This window comes from Oryctolagus cuniculus, chromosome 18 (genome assembly GCF_964237555.1).
Source record: "Oryctolagus cuniculus chromosome 18, mOryCun1.1, whole genome shotgun sequence".
NCBI classification, from domain to species: Eukaryota; Metazoa; Chordata; class Mammalia; order Lagomorpha; family Leporidae; genus Oryctolagus; species Oryctolagus cuniculus.
In genome coordinates this window covers 49,583,897-49,604,250 of record NC_091449.1, presented here as the reverse complement: position 1 = coordinate 49,604,250, position 20,354 = coordinate 49,583,897, and the positions used below count along the sequence as shown (strand labels likewise).

The window sequence follows — 20,354 nt, the reverse complement described above, 5'->3', positions numbered from 1 at the left end:
GTTCGTTTTTCTCTCAGATCACACACGCTGCAACGTGTGGATCCTCGATGGAGACCTGTACCACAAAGGCCTGCTGAAGTTTGCAGTGTCTGCAGAATCCTTGCCGGAGACCTTGGTCATTCTCGTTGCAGACATGTCTAGGCCTTGGACTGTGATGGAATCTTTACAGAAATGGGCTAGTGTTTTACGTGAGCACATTGATAAGATGAAAATTCCGCCAGAAGAAATGAGGGAGCTGGAACGGAAGTGTAAGTATAATAGAATTTACAGTCTCTTTGAAAGGTTCTTTTTTTTTTTTTTTTTTTTTTTTTAAGATTATTTTATTTGAGTTACAGAGAGGCAGAGGCAGAGAGAGAGAGAGAAAGGTCTTCCACCTGCTGGTTCACTCCTCAGTTGGCTGCAATAGCCAGAGCTATGCCGATGTGAAGCCAGGAGCCAGGAGTTTCTTCTGGGTCTCCCACATGGGTGCAGGGGCCCAAGGACCTGGGCCGTCTTCTGCTTTCCCAGGCGATAGCAGAGAGCTAGATCAGAAGAAGAGCAGCCAGGACTCGAACTGGCGCCCATATGGAATGCCAGCACTGCAGGTGGCGGCTTCACCCACTACACCACAGCACTGCCCCTGTGCAAAGTTCTACCCACCGTCCTTTTCAAAGCCAAGAGGCTTCCTTTGCATAGTGTTTGGTTTGTTTTCACCATGTGTTTCAGTTGCTCAGTGGTCAGAAGGATTCAATCCTTATCTCAAGTGTTACAGTTGAAGAATGAGTCACTGTTTCTTGTTATCTTTATTGGTTCTGTTTTAAATTGAGAATTCTTCCCTCGCTCACTGAAATGAGATCAGTGCAGTGAGTCTCAGTACCTGCTAAGTTAGCAGTAGAGGTGTGGGGATTTGTGGTGGTCTCTGCAGCTTGAATCTCCTGCCCTAGAACTCCATTAAGGCCCCTGTCATGGGCAGGTTTGGAGGAAGCCCTAACAAGACAAACCCGTCAGCTCCTACCAATTGATTTTACAACCCAGTACATAAGATTTTAGTTAAGACAGAAAGGTCATTTTTTGGATCCTTGAGATGAAAGGCTATTTTAAGACGAAGGATGTCCAAGTCCTTATGAGAACAAAGAACTTGCAAATAAAAGGAAGTTGTTTTTTCCCCCTTAATGTGGTTCAGGAGCTTGTTTTTCTTTTTCCTTGCTTCTGTGCAGTTACATCAGCTTCTGTCCACTTGCCAGGGAGATGGGAGGGGCAGGTGCTGGAGCTGTGGCAGTGCTGTCTTAGCCAGGGTAGGCTTGGCCTCGCCTGGCCTATTTCCATAGGATGACATCACTCCCTCTAGTGAATTACCGAGGGCGGGCTCCTAGGGCACGGCACATGGCTTTCTTCATTCTTACAGCAGAAGGGTCAGGAATTTTGATGCGTTTTTCAACTCAGATTTCCTGCCGAGTGTCTTCCTGTCCCTCACCTTATGTTGTTCCTGTCCCACGTTAGCTAAAGCGGGGGAGTTCAGCGTCTTCCTCTCAGTGTGTTTGTATGCATGTGTGTTTCCTGGGGCACCCACATGTGCGCTGCAGTGATTATTATGCAGCTCAGCTTGTCTGTCTCCAGCCACTGACCTTTCTAGATAAAGCCTCTTTTCCCCTGAAATAAAGACAGCTTCTCAGAATAACTGTGGGGCTGACGAGCTGTCTGTGTCCCTGCAGTTGGAGCTTTCCTCCCAGATGAGGGGGCTAGTGTCCTGGAGACTGGGGTTCTTTGAACCTGTTTTCTTGCGTTGATAACCTTGTAAGGATTTGTTAGAGCAGAAAAAAGGAGAAGGATTCAGCCAAGGATGTTGTTCCTTCCCAGGCAGGGAAAGTCTCTGCCCTGTACCAGTTACTGGGATGCAGCTGGCAAGATGCCTGTTCCTGGGGATCTGAGGTTTCCATGAGCCCCTGCAGTCATTTTGTGATCTCAGTTATTGATGGCTGTGTCACCGAGGATTTGGTTCAGCTACATGTGGTGGAAAACCTGAGATAATGTGGTTTATGCAAGACTGGGATTTCTATCAGTGAGTTGTGAGTTCAGTGAGGCAGTTCAGGATTGGAAGCAGCCTGGGAAGACAGGTCAAGACCGTTGATTCCTTTGTCCTTGTAGCTCTGTTATTTTTGGGTGAGGTTCTCTCCCTCCTGACACCTGGAGCTCCAGCCTTCACATCCACGTCCAGGCAGCAGGAAGGAGGAGTTGAAGGAAGGGCCGAAGGGCACATGGTGTCTTGTTATGGAGGCTGGAAATTCAGTCTCCGTTCTGTGTCCCAAGTGTCAGGGTTGGGTCTGGTTTTGAAGGGAAGAAGGAGAGGACACTGGAGAGGAACTAGTGATCTGGACTCCTGTTGGGTCGCGGGTCTGGGTAACCTGCCAAGGGCCTCCCTGCTGTCCCCGCCCCTCCGAGATGTTTGGCCTGGTAGGGAGCTCTGTTTACCGCATATAGGAGTGCCTTTGATAGGGCTGATTTTAGGTTATGTATTAATGAAGCAGTCGGCCATCCTTGTGTTCAGAGGACCCCACTTCCCAGATTAATAGGAAGTTTCACACTGAGTGTGTGAAGGCTGTTATCCAAATAGTTTCTGATCCAGCACCCATCTCCAGTCTGCTGATTTTCGCAGCTGCTCTGTGGTTGGACCACTGTGTTTCAGGGTTATGTTCCACAGTGGCCCTGGGTCTGTAGCAGCTGACTGAGAACCATCTGAGAGGGAAGGTGTTCCCCAGAGCCACCAGAAAGTGGTGCTTGTTCCTCTGTGATTGTTACCTTTCCTGCTTTCTGTCTGGGGCTTCTCTTGAGTACGAAAGGCTGTGGGGTCTTGAGGACTGTGGAACCCACGAGTGGTCAGTGAGGTAGGAGGGATAAGACAGGAAGCAGCAGCCGGGAAGGACGCTGTCCCTGTGATCTCGTTCGTGCACCTGCTCCCCTCTGATGCGAAAGGGGAGCCTCAGGCTCCCTGCTGTGAAACACCAGCCATCCCCAGCTAGAGAGAGATTGTTAGCACGGTGGATTGTGTAGACCTGAGGAAAATGCACATCCCACATCCAAATTGCACAGTCCTCGCTCTTTTTATGATCCTCCCTTCTCACTTACGTGTATGTTATGCACATTAGCTCTGCTTTCCAACCTGTTTGGTAAAATGGCAAGTTATTTAAAAACCTGTGAATTTCCCCCTGCTGTTAGACAGCTGCAATTAAGTCATTCCTTTATGGTGGGAATCATCTTTTTTTTATATAAAAATTTATTTTTATTTATTTGAAAGAGTTAGGTAGCGACAGAGAGAGAGGTCTTCCATTGCTTGTTCACTCCCCAGATGGCTGCAACAGCTGGAGCTGAGCCGATCCGGAGCCAGGAGCCAGGAGCTTTTTCCGGGTCTCCCACGTGGGTGCAGGGGCCCAAGGACTTGGGCCATCTTATACTGCCTTCCCAGGCCACAGCAGAGAGCCTGATTGGAAGAGGAGCAGCCGGGACTAGAACCAATGCCCATGTGGGATGCCGGCGCTTCAGGCCAGGGCTTTAATCTGCTGCACCACAGTGCCAGCCCCTCAAGTGATGTCTTAAAGGCTGTGCCAGACACTCTCCCTCAGGTTCTTTTTATTTCTGCTATTTGCATTTACTTGCTGTGTGTGTTGTTGATGAGATAAAAGGCCTATCAGTCCCTCAGTCTGATTGGGTGTAGAACAGTAGAGCCACCTGTTTGCTCCTCTGACTCATGGTAGCTTTAACCACCGTGTTTGTGCCATGGCTCAACAAGACAGCTTTGCTGTGTCCACACAAGGGTCAGGTATGTGGGCCGTGTGGTTCTTGGCTTAAGTGAGCCGGTGTACTACTGTCAACTTGGAGGCCCTCGTTAGCCGGAGTAGTGGACGTGTGTAGTAAGAAGTGATGCTGTACTGCTGGCCCTTTAGGTAGGAACAGTGACGAACCCTGCACATGTGACTTAGGCTCTGCTGAGGATGATACCAAATCTACCAGGTGAGGGTAATGTGGGGATGCTATGGTGCTGGGCAGGTCTGGCCTTGTCACCTAGTGCTGAAGGACCTCAGTGCTTTGTAGCCAGCATGGCGTATCTATGTGGAGTTCAGATGTTTTACCGGGTATCTCTAGCGAGGTCCCTGATGGGTTTTGTATGATATAGCTGTTTCTAATAGTTGCCTGTCTTAAAATAGCACAGTTCAACTTTTCTAGTATTTACAATAGAATATATGTACAGAAGTGGCTTTTTTCATTGTAAAAGGTATGGAAGCCTTAGAATTTCTTAAAAGTCTGTTTAGGAGTTAGACAGAATTCAAAGTTTTAGGGGAATGTCCTGGCTGCTCTGGAGTGACAAGGCTCACTCAGATGTGTCTGGATTGGCACTTTGCATCACCATCGCCGATCCCTAAGATTGCAGTCAGATGCAACTAGGAAGTTCTGTCGCATGTGACTGCTTATTTTCTGTGCTGGTTGCTGCCTTTTTCAGTTTGCTAAAGCTAATGTGTTTTTTATTTTTGTATATATTTTTTTCTTTCATCCACTGTAGTTGTGAAAGATTTCCAAGACTATATCGAGCCTGAGGAAGGTTGTCAAGGTTCCCCGCAGAGAAGAGGCCCTCTGACTGCAGGCTCGGATGAAGAGAGTGTTGCCTTGCCCCTGGGTGACAACGTGCTGACTCACAACCTGGGGATCCCTGTGTTGGTGGTGTGCACAAAGGTGTGTGCTAGGGGAGTGTAGGCATGCAACCATCACCACTGGAAGGAGAGTTTGAGAAGAGCAAACTTTGGATAAAGTTAGTTCACAAGGGAGCATTCGGCTTGCTCAGGATTCAGTAGGTACTGAATATGTCAGGCTAGGAAAAAAACCCTGTCATTGAATGTTGCTGCTGGACACATGGCATCACTCAGGTTGCTTCTGGGCTGGGTTAATCTGTGAAGCCCTGTTGACTTTTTAGGCAAACTCAGAACTAAAAGCAGTTTTCTTTTTTAAGAGATTAGCTTGTTTGCCTTATTTATTTAATTTATTTGAAAGGCAGAGAGAGATCTGTCTGCTGGTTCACTCCTTAAATGCCTGCAGCAGCCGTGGCTGGTCCACGCTAAAGCCAGGGACCCTGCTGCTTGAGCCATCACCTCCTGCTTCCCAGGGTGCACGTGAGCAGGAAGCTGGAATCGAGTGGAGCCGGGTGTTCCTGTACGCGATGTCAAAGTCCCAAGCAGCTTTTTATCCTCTATGCCAAATACCTGCCCCAAAAAGCAGTTTTCCTAAAGCTGTGTGAACTGGTTCATCTCACCCAAACTGATGGTGAGAATGATTAGCTGGGAATAGGAATTAAGTTCAGTTATGCAGAAGTAAACTTATGTTTCTTACATAAGAAAAAAATGTTGCCTTAAAAACTTTTGGATTCCAGAATACTTTACTCCCAGTTATTCACCATGTTACCCAAGTATGGGCTGTGCCAGTTTTATCCTGTTATGGAGCATGGAGCTCTGTGGACAGCGGCCACAGATTTGCCCAGTGTGGCTCATGAGAGCTGGTTCCAAGTTAGAACAACTGTAAACTGATCAGGCCTGTTATAGCCAATTTGTACATGGAGAAACAGGCCCAGAATGGGCGGGACAGCTCCCCGGTGATTCCTTGCTCTTCTCTGATTAATACTTGGATCCTTGGTGGTCTTTATCCTTGGTGTCCTGTAGTTGGTTTGCAGAGGTGCTGTTCCCGCCTCAGCAGGCAGAGAGGCAGGAGGTGACTGTTTGTCTTGCTGTCTCCCCTGCAGTGTGATGCAGTGAGCGTCCTGGAGAAGGAGCACGATTACAGGGACGAGCACTTGGACTTCATCCAGTCGCACCTGCGGAGGTTCTGCCTCCAGTGTATCCTTGGGGTGCTGTGTCGGGCCCAGGGCATGGACTTCCCTCCAGAGGGGTGAAGCTCCTTAGGAACCCAGAATAGTCTGCTGTTGGGGGAAATTGTGTCTTTTACCTCATTGGAATTTGAGGCTTACTTATTTTGGCCTATCTTTGATCACTTTTTTTTTTAAAGACTTATTTATTTATTTATTTGAAAGGCAGAGTTATAGGGAGGCGGAGGCAGAGAGAGAGAGAGGTCTTCCATCCTATAGTTCATTCCCCAGATGGCCACAATGGCTGGAGCTGTGCTGATCCAAAGCCAGGAGCTTCTCCCAGGTCTCCCACCTGAATGCAGAGGCCCAAGGACTTGGGCCATCTTCTACTGCTTTCCCAGGCCATAGCAGAGAGCTGGGTCAGAAGTGGAGCAGCCGGGACTTGAACCGGTGCCCATATGGGATGCTGGCACTGCAGGCGTAAGCTTTACCCACTATGCCACAGCACCAGCCCCTTTGATTACTTTTTAATGCTGTGTATTTGATAGGATTTCATTACAAGGAAGCTGATTGTGTAATCATTGACCGCATTATTTTTCATCATTCTGTCTTAGAAATCTTTTAAAAGTTTGCTTTTATTCAAAAGAGATTACTGAACTACATAGTGCTTCAGATGCAACAGGTGCTTCCCTTGAATTGGTTTTGTGCTATCCATGAGGGGTGCTGTGTGGCAGTCTGTCTCTGGAACCTTACTTCTGTAATGTCAGTAGTTTTCATAGTTCCAGACCTCGGGGTGGGTTCCTACCTTTGCCTTTGAGCTCATTGGCACTCAAACCTCAAAAAAGTTTTACCATGTGTGAGTTCCTGCTTGGGACGGGACCTGTGTACCTTGATATTCTGTGAGTGTGGACATCATAGAGCCATTAACTTAACCTCTTGGGAAGCAACCTTGATGTTGAGGGGGTCAAGACAGTGAACTACATGGCCTGCTGATGGTAATAGGCTTCATGCTTTTGATTTGTTTCATATGCTACTGTTTACTTTTTTCATTTTTTTTAGAAGATATATTTAGAGGCTGGTGTTGTGGTGTAATGGATTAAGCTGCTGTCTGCAATGCCAGCATCCCATATGGGCGCTGGTTCAAGTCCTGGCTGCTCTACTTCTAATCCAGCTCCCTGCTTAAGTGCTCGGGCCCCTGCACCCACATGGAAGACCTGGAAGAAGTTCCTGGTTCCGGGCTTTGGCCTGGCCTAGCCTCAGCTGTTATGGCCATTTGAAAAACCTTTCTCTCTCTATGAAAAGATTTATTAAAATAGAAGTAAATATATAATAAAAATAAAATAAAAAGGTTTATTTTATTTGTTTAAAAGGCAGAATTAGAGAGAGTTGTCTTCCATCTGCTGGTTCACTCCCTAAAAGGCCACAATGATCAGGGCTGTGCCAGACTGAAGCCAGGAGCCAGAAGTTTCATCTGGATCTCACATGTGGGGCAGGGGCCCAAGTACTTGAGCCATCCCTGCTGCTTTCCCAGGTGCATTAACAGGGAGCTGGATAGGAAGTGGAGCAGCCCATATAGGAAGTGGTGCCCATATAGGATGCTGGTGTCAACAAGCAGTGATTACCCACTGCACCACAACACCAGCCCATCTTTTTTTCTTTTTTTTTTAAAGATGTATTTATTCATTTGAAAGAGTTAGAGAGAGAGAGAGATTTTCCATCTGCTGGTTCACTCCTCGAATGGCTACAGTGGCTGGGACTGGTGCTGAACCAGGCCATAGCCAGGAGTGTTATCTGGATCTCCCACATGAGTGCAGGGGCCCAACCACTTGGGTCATCATCTGCTTTCCCAGCCTCATTAGTAGGGAGTCAGATGGGAGGTGGAACAGTTAGGACTGAAACTGGTGCTCATGGAATACCAGGGTTGCAGGCTTAACCTGCTGTGACAGCACCGGCCTCTACCTTTTTTCATTTTTAAGTTGTAACTTTCTGTTGCTCCTGTATTGATCAAAAATTGATGAAGCTGTGAGTACTGCTTTGAGGATTATGCTTGAGTGTGTTTGATTTTGTCTCCTCTGGTGAATCTGTTTTCCTTAAGAAGATTGATTAGATGGCGCTGCCTTGATTTACACATCAGTGAAGGAAGAGAAAAATCTCGACTTATTGTATAAGTACATTGTGCATAAAACATACGGGTTCCACTTTACCACACCTGCCTTAGTTGTGGAAAAGGATGCAGTGTTTATGTGAGTTCTTTAGCTGTAACGCTTGCAAAGTCTCTGTCATTCACTTGCTTTTTACATGTTTCAAGTAAGGTGCCTCCGTCTGCTGCCTGGAGGTGGAGACCCACCTTTCTCTGCTCCCTTCCAGATTACAAGGCGCTCTGCCTGAGGGAAGTGGGGTGCGCTGAAGGGTACAGCCTTTCTTCAGGGAGAGCAAGTTGCCAGAACTTCACCAGCTGTGTGGGGCACTTACTGTCGTCTGGTACAGTTGTGGTGGGAAGAGGGAGTTGAGGTCTCGGGAGTTTCTCTTTGGGGATCCTAAGTAAGCAGTAGTTCCCGTGCTCGTTGGCAGGGATGGCTGCTTGCATTCTGCATGCGTCCCAGTCAGACGGGTTTGGGAGCCACTGGAGTTGACTGGAGGTTTTTGTTTGTTTGTTTGTTTTTAGATTTATTTTATTTATTTGAAAGTCAGTTAAACAGAGGAGAGGCAGAGAGAGAGAAAGGTCTTCCATTTGCTGGTTTGCTCCCCAGTTGTCCTCAACAGCTGGAGCTGCACTGATCTGAAGCCAGGAGCTTCTTCCGGGTCTCCCACGCAGGTGCAGGGGCCCAAGGTCTTGGGCCATCTTTGCTACTTTTCCAGGCCACAGCAGACAGCCAGATTGGAAGTGTAGCAACCAGGTCTCGAACCGGCACCCATATGGGATGCCAGCACTTCAGGCCAGGGCATTAACCCATTGTGCCACAGCACCGGCCCCAACTGGTCTTGAAGATGCGTGGAGGCCTATGTGCTTACTGGAGAACCCTAGATGTTACTGAAAGCATAAATAAATGGTGATCCTGTGCCGAGAGGACTTGTGTCATCAGATTGATGTTTAGGCTTAGATATTCTCATGACTTAGCGGTTACATTTGCTTGCTCTGCAAAGCTTACTCAGCCCCTCCCAGATACCTGGATTCTCCACTGGGGACCCAGAAATGCATGCGCTCTGGTCCCTGCACATGGCACTGCAGGGGTCACACGCATAGCTGAAGAGGAAAGAATAGTGCTGGAGTAGTGGAGAAGTGTGGGAGGGAAAGCAGAGGGGCTGCTGGAGGACAGGCAGTGCGGAGGGAGGGACGGGCGGTCGGTGAGAGGTTGGAGGCGTGAAAGGGGCTCTCAGAGAACCACGTAGGTTCCGTCCTGCACTCACTCAGGCCGCTCACGGACAGCATACCTGATTTTGTCTTATTTATTAATTTATTTAAAAGCCCAGAGAGAGAATCTTCCAGCTGTTGGTTCACTTCCCAAATGTCTGCAATAGCTGGGGCTGGGCCAGGCTAAAGCCAGGAGCCTGGAACTCAGTCTGGGTCTCCCCTGTAGGTGGCAAGGACCCAAGGACTTGAGGTATCACTTGCTGCCTCCTGGGATGCACATTAGCAGGAAGCTGAATTGGCAGCAGAGCCAGGACGCAAACCCAGGGACTCTGATACGGGATGCAAGCTTCCCACGTAGCATCTTAAGTGCTGTACCAAATGCTCACCTGGCATACCTGGTTTTAGTCATCCAGAGCAGTCGGGCAAGCATCAAAGGCCCAAATTTAGTGAGTTTTTGGAATTGGAATTGCTCATAGCCAAATCACATGTGATCCTGAGGCGAAAGGGGGACAGAGACTGGTTTGGGGGTGCTGGGAATGGAGAAGCATCTCATAGCTTTTGAAGGCTGCAGAGGTCGTGGCATGTCTGGAGCATGCTTTGTTCCTTTGCGCTTTTAGCTCTGTTTCTTATCTGGAGATGGGTGTAGTCAGCAAGGCCATCTTGGTGGAGTGCCCTGGGTAAGCACCCTCTTGGTTATGGAGCTGTGGAACAGGAGTTGGGTGAAGAATGATCGTTTGCCATCTTTCAGAGCTTCCTGAGTTCAAATGGGTATTGTGTGGGCCATTTTATAATTGCTACCTATAAGAGAATCAGGCAGGAACCTAGGTGACATGTTGTCCTGTGGTATGCAGCAGGGCAGCCTCCATGGGGGAGGGTCAGGGACATCTTGGGGCCAAGGTTAGACATAGACTCTGGTCACTTTGTGGCTTCAGGACATATCTTCCCATGCCAGAAAATGAATGAATGAGTTCAGAAGATGATGTTGCTAAGAGTTCACAGTGACTGCGTAGGAGGGTAGCCTCCATGCCACGGTCCATGAGAAGCGGTCACCTCCTGAGCTCTGCTCTCTGCGTGGTCCTCTGCCAGAACAGACCCCATGTGTCCTGGCTCCTTGAGGTGGAGTTGGTGACTCTGCACACTTCAGTGGGACAGTGAGCCTAGTCATTCCACACTGGCTCCCTTAGGCCTGGCACCCCTGAGCTGGTATGGGTGGAGCAGGATGTGCAGTGTTATCTGCTTTGTTATTCCTGCAGTGGATTCTGGCTTCGTCTCAGAAGCTGCAAGCCACCCCCTGCAGTCACCAGATCTTGTGGGAAACAGTCTGAGCCAAGTGTGCTTTACAGATGCCATCAGGCAGTCGGGGGAAAAGCAAGTCAATCCCTGTCTCTTTGCCTTTAGACCTGCAGGCTGGGATAATGAAAAGAAAATAGCTATTTTACATGAAAACTTCACGACTGTGAAGCCAGAAGATGCATATGAAGACTTTATCGTGAAACCCCCTGTGAGAAAGGTACTCAAGTCAGTCACTTGCAGAGATGAGGTGTTTCAAATGGGAAAAGAAAGAGATCTCGCACACTGTGCCACTTTGGGGGAAAAAATGCAAAGTCCTTTTTGTTAGTCTTTAATGAGGTGTAGTGTTGGGTAAATGGCCTGGATAGCAGGCCAGGAGTGATGGTATGCCCACTGGAGCTGGGTGGTGGCTCATGAAGTCCAGGCACTGCTGTGGCCACCTCTGGATTGCTGCTCCGAACCCCCTGCTCCTGGGGTATCCTGTAGATCCTCTTCTGGGATGTGTTGTTTAGAACCTGCCAGACTCAGAGATGGTAATGAGCCACCTACTGTGGGTGGTTTGGGGAATGGGTCTGTGCCAGGCCAGAAAAATGTTAATTCTGCAGTCTGAGCAGGAATCCCTCAGCCCCATGTGGAGGCCCAAGCTTCTTGCAGCATGAATCATGATGGTAGTTATGAATATTCTTGGTCTGTGGCCATAAACCTATGTATCACTTCACAGCTGGTCCATGACAAAGAGTTGGCAGCAGAGGATGAGCAGGTGTTCCTGATGAAGCAACAGGTAAGAAGACCAGTGAGGTGTGGAACAGAGGCTGCCGCGTGCATGAGGTGTCAGATCTCCAGGGCAGGGCTTGGGGTGTCCACACAGCGGGAGTCACAGAGCTTACAGGAGACCAGGTCTCCTCCTTCCCATCTGTCTCCCGTCTGTCTGGGATTAGTAGGGGTGGGACTGCCTACCTGCTTGCCTTGCAGATTGTTTTTAAGTGCTCTTTCTCTAGAAACAGGGAAGGTTTTCTGGCTTACTTCCTGTGAGGACAGTCTACCAAATCACCCGCCTCACTTCTGTTATTTCATGGAGCCTTGCACAGCCCCATGCAGAAAGGCCGGTGATGCCCGTTGCTGTAGTGATGATAGTAGTTTCCCCAAGCTGACAGGTTAGAGCATAAACCCAATCTCACGTTTCCCTTTTACCTGGACGGTTGTTAGACGTGTCTAGGGTGTGTCTGGTGGTACAGGTAGATCAGTTGGTCTTTAAAAATTTTTATTTATTTAGAGCCGGCGCCGTGGCTCAATAGGCTAATCCTCCACCTTGCGGCGCCGGCACACCGGGTTCTAGTCCCGGTTGGGGCGCCGGATTCTGTCCCGGTTGCCCCTCTTCCAGGCCAGCTCTCTGCTATGGCCAGGGAGTGCAGTGGAGGATGGCCCAGGTGCTTGGGCCCTGCACCCCATGGGAGACCAGGAAAAGCACCTGGATCCTGGCTCCTGCCATCGGATCAGCGCGGTGCGCCGGCTGCAGCAGGCGGCCATTGGAGGGTGAACCAACGGCAAAAGGAAGACCTTTCTCTCTCTGTCTCTCTCTCTCACTGTCCACTCTGCCTGTCAAAAAAAAAAAAAAAAAAAATTAAAAAAAAAAAAAATTTTTTTATTTATTTATTTACCTGAGAGACAGTGTGTTCCTATCTGCTGGTTCACTCCCCAGGGCTGGTCTAGGCCGGAGCCAGAATTCAATCCAGGTCTCCTACCTGGGTGTAGGGATGGACCCGACTACTTGAGCCAGCACTGCTGCCTCCCAGGATGCCATTAGCAGGAGGATGGCGGCAGCAGCCAGAGCTTGCTTTCCTAGCTTCACAACTGATTACTTGGAATAATTTTTTTAAGTGTTTTTGCATTTGTATTGTAAAACTTAGGACTTTGTTGTTGTTACTGGTGCCCTCTAGTGGAATATTGGAGTATATTTTTCTCCAGACCTTCATTGCACTCTGCAGGCCTTGGTTAACGGCCAGTTTGTCCCTCTCTTTGCAGTCACTCCTTGCCAAGCAGCCAGTCACGCCCACGAGAGCCTCCGTGAGTACCTTACACTACACAGAGGGTCATGGCCCAGTGTCATGGGTGCTTCAGACTTTGTACCATTATTTGTGTGGGCTTTCATATTTCTAAAGGGAATTTGGTTTCCCTGCAGCCCCACAGCTAGGAGCATCATATGATGTCTCATGAGGAGCCTGATGAGGGACTTCAGTTGGGAAGTGGAGGGAACTGACGTTGTTGTCTGGGTCACTCTTGTCTCACCTGGGACTGGGAAGGATCTGTGGAATCAGGCTTTCACTTTTGGAGTAGGTGTCTGCTGTCATTTTATGCCTCTATGTGACCTGGGCTGGTTTTGGACTTAGGAATCCCCTGCAAGAGGACCCTCTGGCTCTCCAAGGACTCAAGGCCGGGGAGGGCCAGCCAGTGTGCCAAGTGCTTCCCCTGGCACGTCAGTGAAGAAGCCAGACCCAAACATCAAAAGTATGTATGCTGTGTGTCCATGGAGAGTGTTGTAGCCCTAGGCCTGTGCCCTGCAGTGGCTCGGAGGCTGGCTCTGAGGAGCCCCCGAAAGCTGGGCATTCGCTTCCCCAGGAAGGGCTGCTTTCCATTTCTCCTTGCCTGGGGGAGGGGTCGTGCTTGGTGGAGACCAGGGCCTATTCACTTTGTTGGTATTGGAGGCCCATGCACTTAGCTTTGCATAAAAAAAAAAAAAAAAAAGAAAGAAAGAAAGAAAAAGAAGGGAAGAATAAACTGCAGTTAGGGCTCCCAGATTGCCTCATAGAGGATTCCAGAATATGAAATCACATTAAAATATATATTTTGAATTCTTAGCTTTTTTTTTTTAACCCCATCTACTCCAGAAGGCGGAGAGAGGGAGAGACCTTTGTCCACTGGTTCACTTCCTAAATGTCTGCAACAGCTAGGGCTGGGCCAGGCCGAAGTCAGGAGCTTGCAGCTTCCTCCAGGTTCCCCATGTGGGGGGCAGGTTCACAAGTGTCTGAGCCATCATCTGCTCCTCCCAGTATATGCATTAGCAAGAAACTGGATCTGAAATGGAGTAGCAGGACTTGAATGGACCAATATGGGCTGTGAGCATCCCAGATGGAGGCCTAATTCTGTGCACCACAATGCTCTCCCTGAATTCTTTCCTTGTGTTTCTCATTATGTTTGTACTGTTACTACTAAATTCTTATATATTTGATGGCATTCATTCAGGAGATGTACTGTTTTCAGCAGGTTTGGAGCATTAGGGCCCAGAAACCTTTAAAAAAACACTGCCTTGCAGACAGGCAGAAGAGGCGGAGCACAGGTTATCTGTTCGGCCCCCAGACAGGTGGGAGGTGTAACACGCTTCTGTTGACCTCGTTAGCCTCAGCAGCAGTGCTAGGTAAGGACTCACAGTGGAGAAATCGGTGTTCTGGGAAGATGATAGGCACCACAGCTCATTCCAGTGAGAACTAGGCTTTTGTTCAATTAAGTCATCCAGTTTGTGTAATGCTGTGTTGTTGTTTTTTCTGTGATTTCCCTAGATAATGCAGCAAGTGAAGGAGTGCTGGCCAGCTTCTTCAACAGTCTTTTGAGTAAAAAAACCGGTTCCCCTGGAAGTCCTGGTGCTGGTGGGGCACAGAGCACAGCCAAGAAGTCAGGTACAGCAGGGGCCCCTGAGACTGGGAGCCTGGTAGTTGAGCAGGGCTGGAAGGATGGGGAGCAGCGTGGAGTGTCTGCCTTCTCCTGACCTGCAGACCCCGGCCTCCTGAGTGGCAAGCAAGGAAACAGATCCTCACTTGGCACTGAGCAGTGGGAGCACTTGAGGCATGTGGGTTTTCTTGGCGCGTTTTGAGTGGGGTTTACATACATTCATATTTTTGGGAACTACCTTCTGGGTGAGTGAGCAAATTATATGTGTAGCCCTGCTACATATATAACCTTCCTATTGGAGGTCATGGTTATAGAAAGGGTAAGTAACTTGTGCAATTAAAATTAGTAGAATTGATTTCAGCAGAGTAAAGCAAACACAATTTGCAATTCAGGAAGCTCCCAGAACCAGAGCTTATTCTGAGAATCCAGCTAACCATGTGATCATTGCAGCATTTATAGAAAGGGCAGCTGAGGTACAGAAAACAACCTAGCTGAATCCTGTTCGGTCTATCAGCCAGTCAATTGGTTGGTCCCTGTTGGCTATAGGGCTTCCTGCCACTAACTAGCGCTTGGTTGGTGTGATTAAACTATAATGGTTTGGTCTGTTGAGTTCAGAACTGGTGCTCAGTCCAAATCCATGGTCTCCCAAAGTCTTATTTAACATGATCTGGGGTGGACCTTGAGCATTTTATTGTTTCATTTTCTGTGATGCTTTATGAAGCTTTCTGTTCATGTCTGCTGGAGCCTGTGAATCCTCACCGTCTCGCTGGAGGGTCCTCATCTTCTCCGTGAAGCCCCTTCCTTGTCACACGGATGCCCCTCTGGCGGCCCCCCACCTGTCTCTCCCTGCGAGCTGGTAGGACAGTTTGATGCCATGGAGGACTCTGAAATGAAAGAACCGAGTCCCTTGGGAAACAGCACATTTTCCTGAGGAACTGGAGGATATTTTCAAAGGTTCTTCGCTTTTAATTCTCCATTAACTGTAAGGGTATTACTGTAGTGTTTTCCATGACTGGTTTGTCTAGGACAGAGAGGTCCTCAGGAGACCCCAGTCCATCCTCAGGGCAGCCTGGGCCTCCAGCAGCTCCCAAGGTCTTAGAGAGTCAGAGTCTGGTCTGGTGGCCCTGGCCGTGGACTGCTATTCTTGGCCTCAGTTAGTGTTTGACAGCAGACAACTGAGAGCACCAACTTTGTGTAACTCTTTGGCCTTGATCTTTCTTTCTGATAGAAAGCAAATATTTCTAGGCTAACACATGGGAATCAGCCTAAACTATTGGAATTAGAAATAGAACCTAAACACCTGTTCTTTTGTAGGGCAAAAAAAGTAGTTGGTGGCAAGCCTGAAACTCAGATACCCCACTGTAGGTGGTGAGAGTGTACAGGGCTTAGGGTTGGAGGGCGAAAGGGTTTCTCGAAAGGTCTATGTGTGTGGCACAAAGCGCCCTCTGCCAGGGGCCACCCATTTAGCTGGGGGAGCACAGACCTGTGACATTTAGAATTAAGGAAGTCTGAATGAGATTCTGTCTCAAAGTCTTTCCAGTGAACAAGCTGTCCTTATTCTTACTAAGGTTACTCTCTGTATTTGTCCATTTTCTGCTACTGCTTATTAAATATGAGGCAGAGGCTTATGTAGCTCATAGTTTTGAGGGCTGAAAGTCCAGACAGTGTGGTGCAGGGTGTAGCTTAGGTCACATGGTATGTGTGGCGGGAGGAAGGATCATGTCTCAGACCTGGAAGCTAGGGATTCAGCTTGCACAGTTCCTTCCCTGGGGACTCATCATTGGACCTAAGGACTTCCCACTAGGCCTCCTCCCAGCTTGCTCTGAGGAGCCTCCAGCATGAGGACCTTTGGGAGATAAACCACATCAGAACCTCAACATTGTCACTACACATAATTACTGAAGTCTGCATCATTTTATTTATTTATTTTTAAAGATTTATTCATTTGAAAGGCAGAGTTACGGAGAGGCAGAGATTGGTTCATTCCCTAAATGGCTGTAATGGTCGGAGCTGGGCTAATCTGAAGCCAAGATCCAGGAGGTTCTTCTAGATCTCCCACATGAGTGCAGGGTCCTAAGGACATGGACCATCTTCCACCGCTTTCCCAGGCCATAGCAGAGAGCTGGATTGGAAGTGGAGCAGCTGGGACTGGAACCGGCACCCATATGGGAGGCCTTCACTGCAGGTGGCAGCTCTACCTGCCATGCCGCAGCGCCGGCCCTCTGCATTTTTTTTTTATTTGAAAGACAGAGTTTTATTTTATTTATTTGAAAGAGTTTTTGTTTTGTTTTGTTTTTTTATTTTACTCTGCATTGTTTTAAATGTCCCTTTGTTTTTATTTTTTTTAGAAGATTGATTTATTTGAAAGAGTTGCAGAGAGAGAGGGAGAGACAGAGAGCTTCCATCTGCTGGTTTACTTCCCAAATGGCCGCAACAACTGCAGCTGGGCTAGGCTGAAGCCAGGAGTCCAGAGCGTCTTCCGTGTCTCCCATGTGGGTGCAGGGGCCCAAGGAGTTGGGTCATTTTCCGCTGCTTTCCCAAGCACATCGGTAGGAAGCTGGGTTAGAAGTAGAGCAGCTGGGACTCAAATCAGCGCCTATATGGGGTGCTGGCACTGCAGGGCATGGCTTAACTCACCATGCCACTGTGCTGGTCCTTAAATGTCCCTTTTGAAAGATTATTTTCTGACATCATTGCTTTTTTTTTTCTTTCTTTTCTTCTTTAGGACAAAAGACTGTGTTGTCAAATGTTCAGGAAGAACTGGATAGAATGACTCGAAAACCAGACTCCATGGTAACAAACTCCTCAACAGAAAATGAAGCCTGATCCTCCTTAAAAAGTGCATCTGTCAAATGACCAAATAACTCTGTATATTGATCTGCTAAGACCAGGATTTTTCTGATACGGCACATGCTATCAGTTTTTTGGGGCAGGGGAGATGGACTCTAAACAAACAAACAAAAACTTGGTTGGCTTGTCCAGATGTGAAATGCACATTGAGGAAAGTTGTATGCCAGACCCTTTGTTAGGGAGAACCCTTGGACTCTTGGGTGCGTGGCTCTCTTGTGGTCGGTGAGCGCAGCTGGGTTTCTTATGGAGGGAACGTGGAGCGAGAGAGGGAGGGCCCATTTCCTGTCATGGTGGGGCAGATGAGCCCAGGCAATCACTGATCCGAGGGTGGGGAGTCTGACCAGTTGTGTGTTAGCAAAGTCACTTGTTCTTGGGAGGCAGATTAAGTAGCAGAAAGTGCAAGAGAGAGAATGACTGAAGGAGGAAGGAGAGAAGTGATGACGGGGAAGCCGAACGTGAGGCAGGTGGGGGAAGCAGGAGGTGAGCAGTGTTAGCAGATACTGTGTGTTCAGTAGAAGTCAAATAATCATTGTTTAAGACTTAAAAATTAGAAGCATTTCCAAACTAAACACTAAGCAAATGGCAATTAGGCTTGCTCTGGAAGCATCTTTAACTTAAGAAGGATGTGATAAGCATGGGGGCACCTGAGTCAGGTGGAGCTGACACGGCTGGGGGAGATGGCAGCTGCCCAGGACCCACGTGCTTGGCCCAGGCCACGTCCTCGTGGGAGATGCTGGGCTCCACGCATGTGCTTCGTGGGGCAGACAGTCACTGCGGGGTGTGTGCAAAGTCAGCAGTTTAAGAATTAATTTTAACTTGAGTTTTCTAAATAGCTCTTGCGTTTTTGTTTTTTGTTGCTGTTGTTTTTTTTAAGCTGCCACAGGCTGGCCTATGATAGAAAATGGGTGTCACCCTCTCCTTTTGTCACAACACAGTGTGCTGCAGAAAATCAGGGGAGGTTTCGCTTGTGACCGCACTCCAGGTAATCGGCTTGCACCAGTCCCTGCCTTACAGTCCATAGGAACCTTCAGGGAGTTCCACGGATGGAAAACGGTCTTGTTCTAGCTCCCTGGTCTGATCAATGCTATCAGGTGGATAAATAAGTGTGAGTGTTTTATACTGAAAATGAAAGTTACTGATTTCTTTTGTGTTTTTCATAACGTAGCATTTTTTTCTTATGGAAGTGATACTTTTAGGTGTCTCCCTGTTTAGGGCAAATTCATGCACATTGTCATGTCACGCCACCATTCTGTGATGGATTTTCTGTGGATTAGAAATGGCACTTTTAATTTTATGTATGATACAACATTTGAATGCAAACACTACCATGAATTTAATGTATGAAATATTTTGTTGTCAAACCAAGGGAGAAAACCACAATTCACTTATGTGGAGTTTACTTTTTTTATATGAATGTTGTACTGTGTCTGAGCATAACTTCCCTAACGTCATTACTTTTACACACCCAGTTTGACTGACCACTGATGTAGTGCTGGGCATAACTGAATAGCCTGTGTTACATAACAAGACTTAAAACTGTCTTGATTTGCTTTTGTAAAGGTCTGAACACTGTTAAGGAGAGAGCTGAGTATTTACTTGCCTTTCTGACAAACAAAAACATGTTTCTTGTGCCAGTTTTATTGTTGAAATATACTATTTTTTCTTTTTAATTGCTTTTTTTAAAAATATTGTGGCTTCCAATTACCATGTTGTCTAGGTGATGATGCTGAATTGTCGAATGATGGTAGTGGTGAAGTGACCAATAGATGCCAAACAGCTCATGGCCACGCTAAAGGTGGGGGTCACTTAATCCTTCCATAGCAGCTGGGGCAAAAATGAGTGACCTCAGAAACAGGAAGGCATTCTGGGAAAGGCACATGCCTAAGAGAAATACAGTATGGTTTTAAATTTTAATACAGAATTTTAATTTCTGTTTATTTTTTATCCTTTGAAATGATAAGCACTTTGTGTGTCAGTGTAAAATGTACTACAACTGATGAAAAGGTTGCAACACCAGGCTTGGGCAGGAAGGCTTCTTGGAGACCACTTAAACGTTTCTCACAAATGGGTGCTCCTTGGTTCAGAAGAAACTGACACATAGTGTCACATGCGCAGTGGTTGCCAAAGTCTACCAACTTTGGGGAGCTGCAGGGTTCTTTTTAGGGGGTGGGAGGAGGGGAGATGATTTTGTTACTTTGGGGTTTTCAAGCATTGGAACCAAAGGCCAAATAATAGACAGCCTTTACTTTTTAAAGTAAAATTCATTTTATTTGCAGAATATACTTGTATGGTAGACTGTTAAAGAAAATTTTATGACTATTTATACACATTATAGTGATTACATCTGCTATTTGTCTTTAATATGGAAAAAAAAATCAAAGAAAAATAAGCCCAACCTTGAAGACGTGGCCAAGATAAAGACCTATGAATTGGTCTTTTCTAAAAATGCAACAGGTATGCTGCTAGATTGTTTTATTTTGTTTGCACTTTTTTTTGATTGGCCTTTTAAAACCAGTATTTAAACTAAAGATGTTGTGTTTTATTAATTTAACAGTTGAAAGTGACTGCTCTGTACATCTTAACAATGTTGATGCTGTAAGTGAGCGTTCACTGTCATCTATATACTAAGTTTATTGGTGTTTTTAACTTAAAATTAGGACTGCAGGTTTTCCCCCGCCAGCTTCAGCCGAGGGGTGTGACTCTGGGTGCAGTATGCAGTCATGTGGAACCTTGCTTTCTAGTGCTTGGGGAAAAAAGATGTGTCTAATTACTGGCTTCAATAAACATGAATCCAGACTGCTTACAATTTTTGGTGACTTTCTTTATGATAAATCATTCTCCTGGAGATCCATTAATTGCTAATCATATGAGATGTCTGATCATGTAGCTAAAAACTTATGCCTCTCACTTGAAATTACCAGAAATTCTGATAAAGAAACATTTTAAAGCCGTGTATTGAAGGTGGTGGAGCTCCACGCTGTGGGTAGAGTGCAGTGGTCGGTGTGTGAGTTGTCCCTGTGTTTTCTTTCTTCTTGGGTAACTGTTTCCTTGTCTGCATTGGGCTGGGTGATTTTTACCCCAGCTCACTTGGCAGCACTGAAGATCTGTAGAGCAATTTCAGAGCAGCTGTACCATGAAGCTTTTTCACTAATTTAAGTGGGGCACCATAACAGAGAGGGAAGGAGAAGCAGAGAGAGAGAGAGAGGTCTTCCATCCGCTGGTTCACTCCCCAATTGGCCGCAACGGGCGGAGCTGCACAGATCAAAGCCAGGAGCCAGGAGCTTCTTCTGGGTCTCCCACATGGGTACAGGAGCCCAAGGACTTGGGCCATCTTCTACTGCTTTCCTAGGCCATAGCAGAGAGCTGGATCGGAAGTGG

General features: G+C 47.4%; 1 protein-coding gene across 1 annotated transcript in view; it reads left to right on the top strand.

Moving 5' to 3' along the window:
* Positions 1 to 19,782, top strand: part of DYNC1LI2 (dynein cytoplasmic 1 light intermediate chain 2) — a 28,010-nt gene extending 8,228 nt beyond the window's left edge. The window contains exons 4-13 of the mRNA XM_002711556.5: positions 18 to 248; positions 4,532 to 4,701; positions 5,759 to 5,852; positions 7,929 to 8,064; positions 10,572 to 10,683; positions 11,185 to 11,244; positions 12,486 to 12,527; positions 12,851 to 12,968; positions 14,018 to 14,134; positions 16,852 to 19,782. Coding sequence (XP_002711602.1) covers positions 18 to 248; positions 4,532 to 4,701; positions 5,759 to 5,852; positions 7,929 to 8,064; positions 10,572 to 10,683; positions 11,185 to 11,244; positions 12,486 to 12,527; positions 12,851 to 12,968; positions 14,018 to 14,134; positions 16,852 to 16,952 — 1,181 coding nt within the window. The 3' untranslated portion in view covers positions 16,953 to 19,782. The remainder of the gene's footprint in view (positions 1 to 17; positions 249 to 4,531; positions 4,702 to 5,758; positions 5,853 to 7,928; positions 8,065 to 10,571; positions 10,684 to 11,184; positions 11,245 to 12,485; positions 12,528 to 12,850; positions 12,969 to 14,017; positions 14,135 to 16,851) is intronic.
* Positions 19,783 to 20,354: the final 572 nt, after the last annotated feature.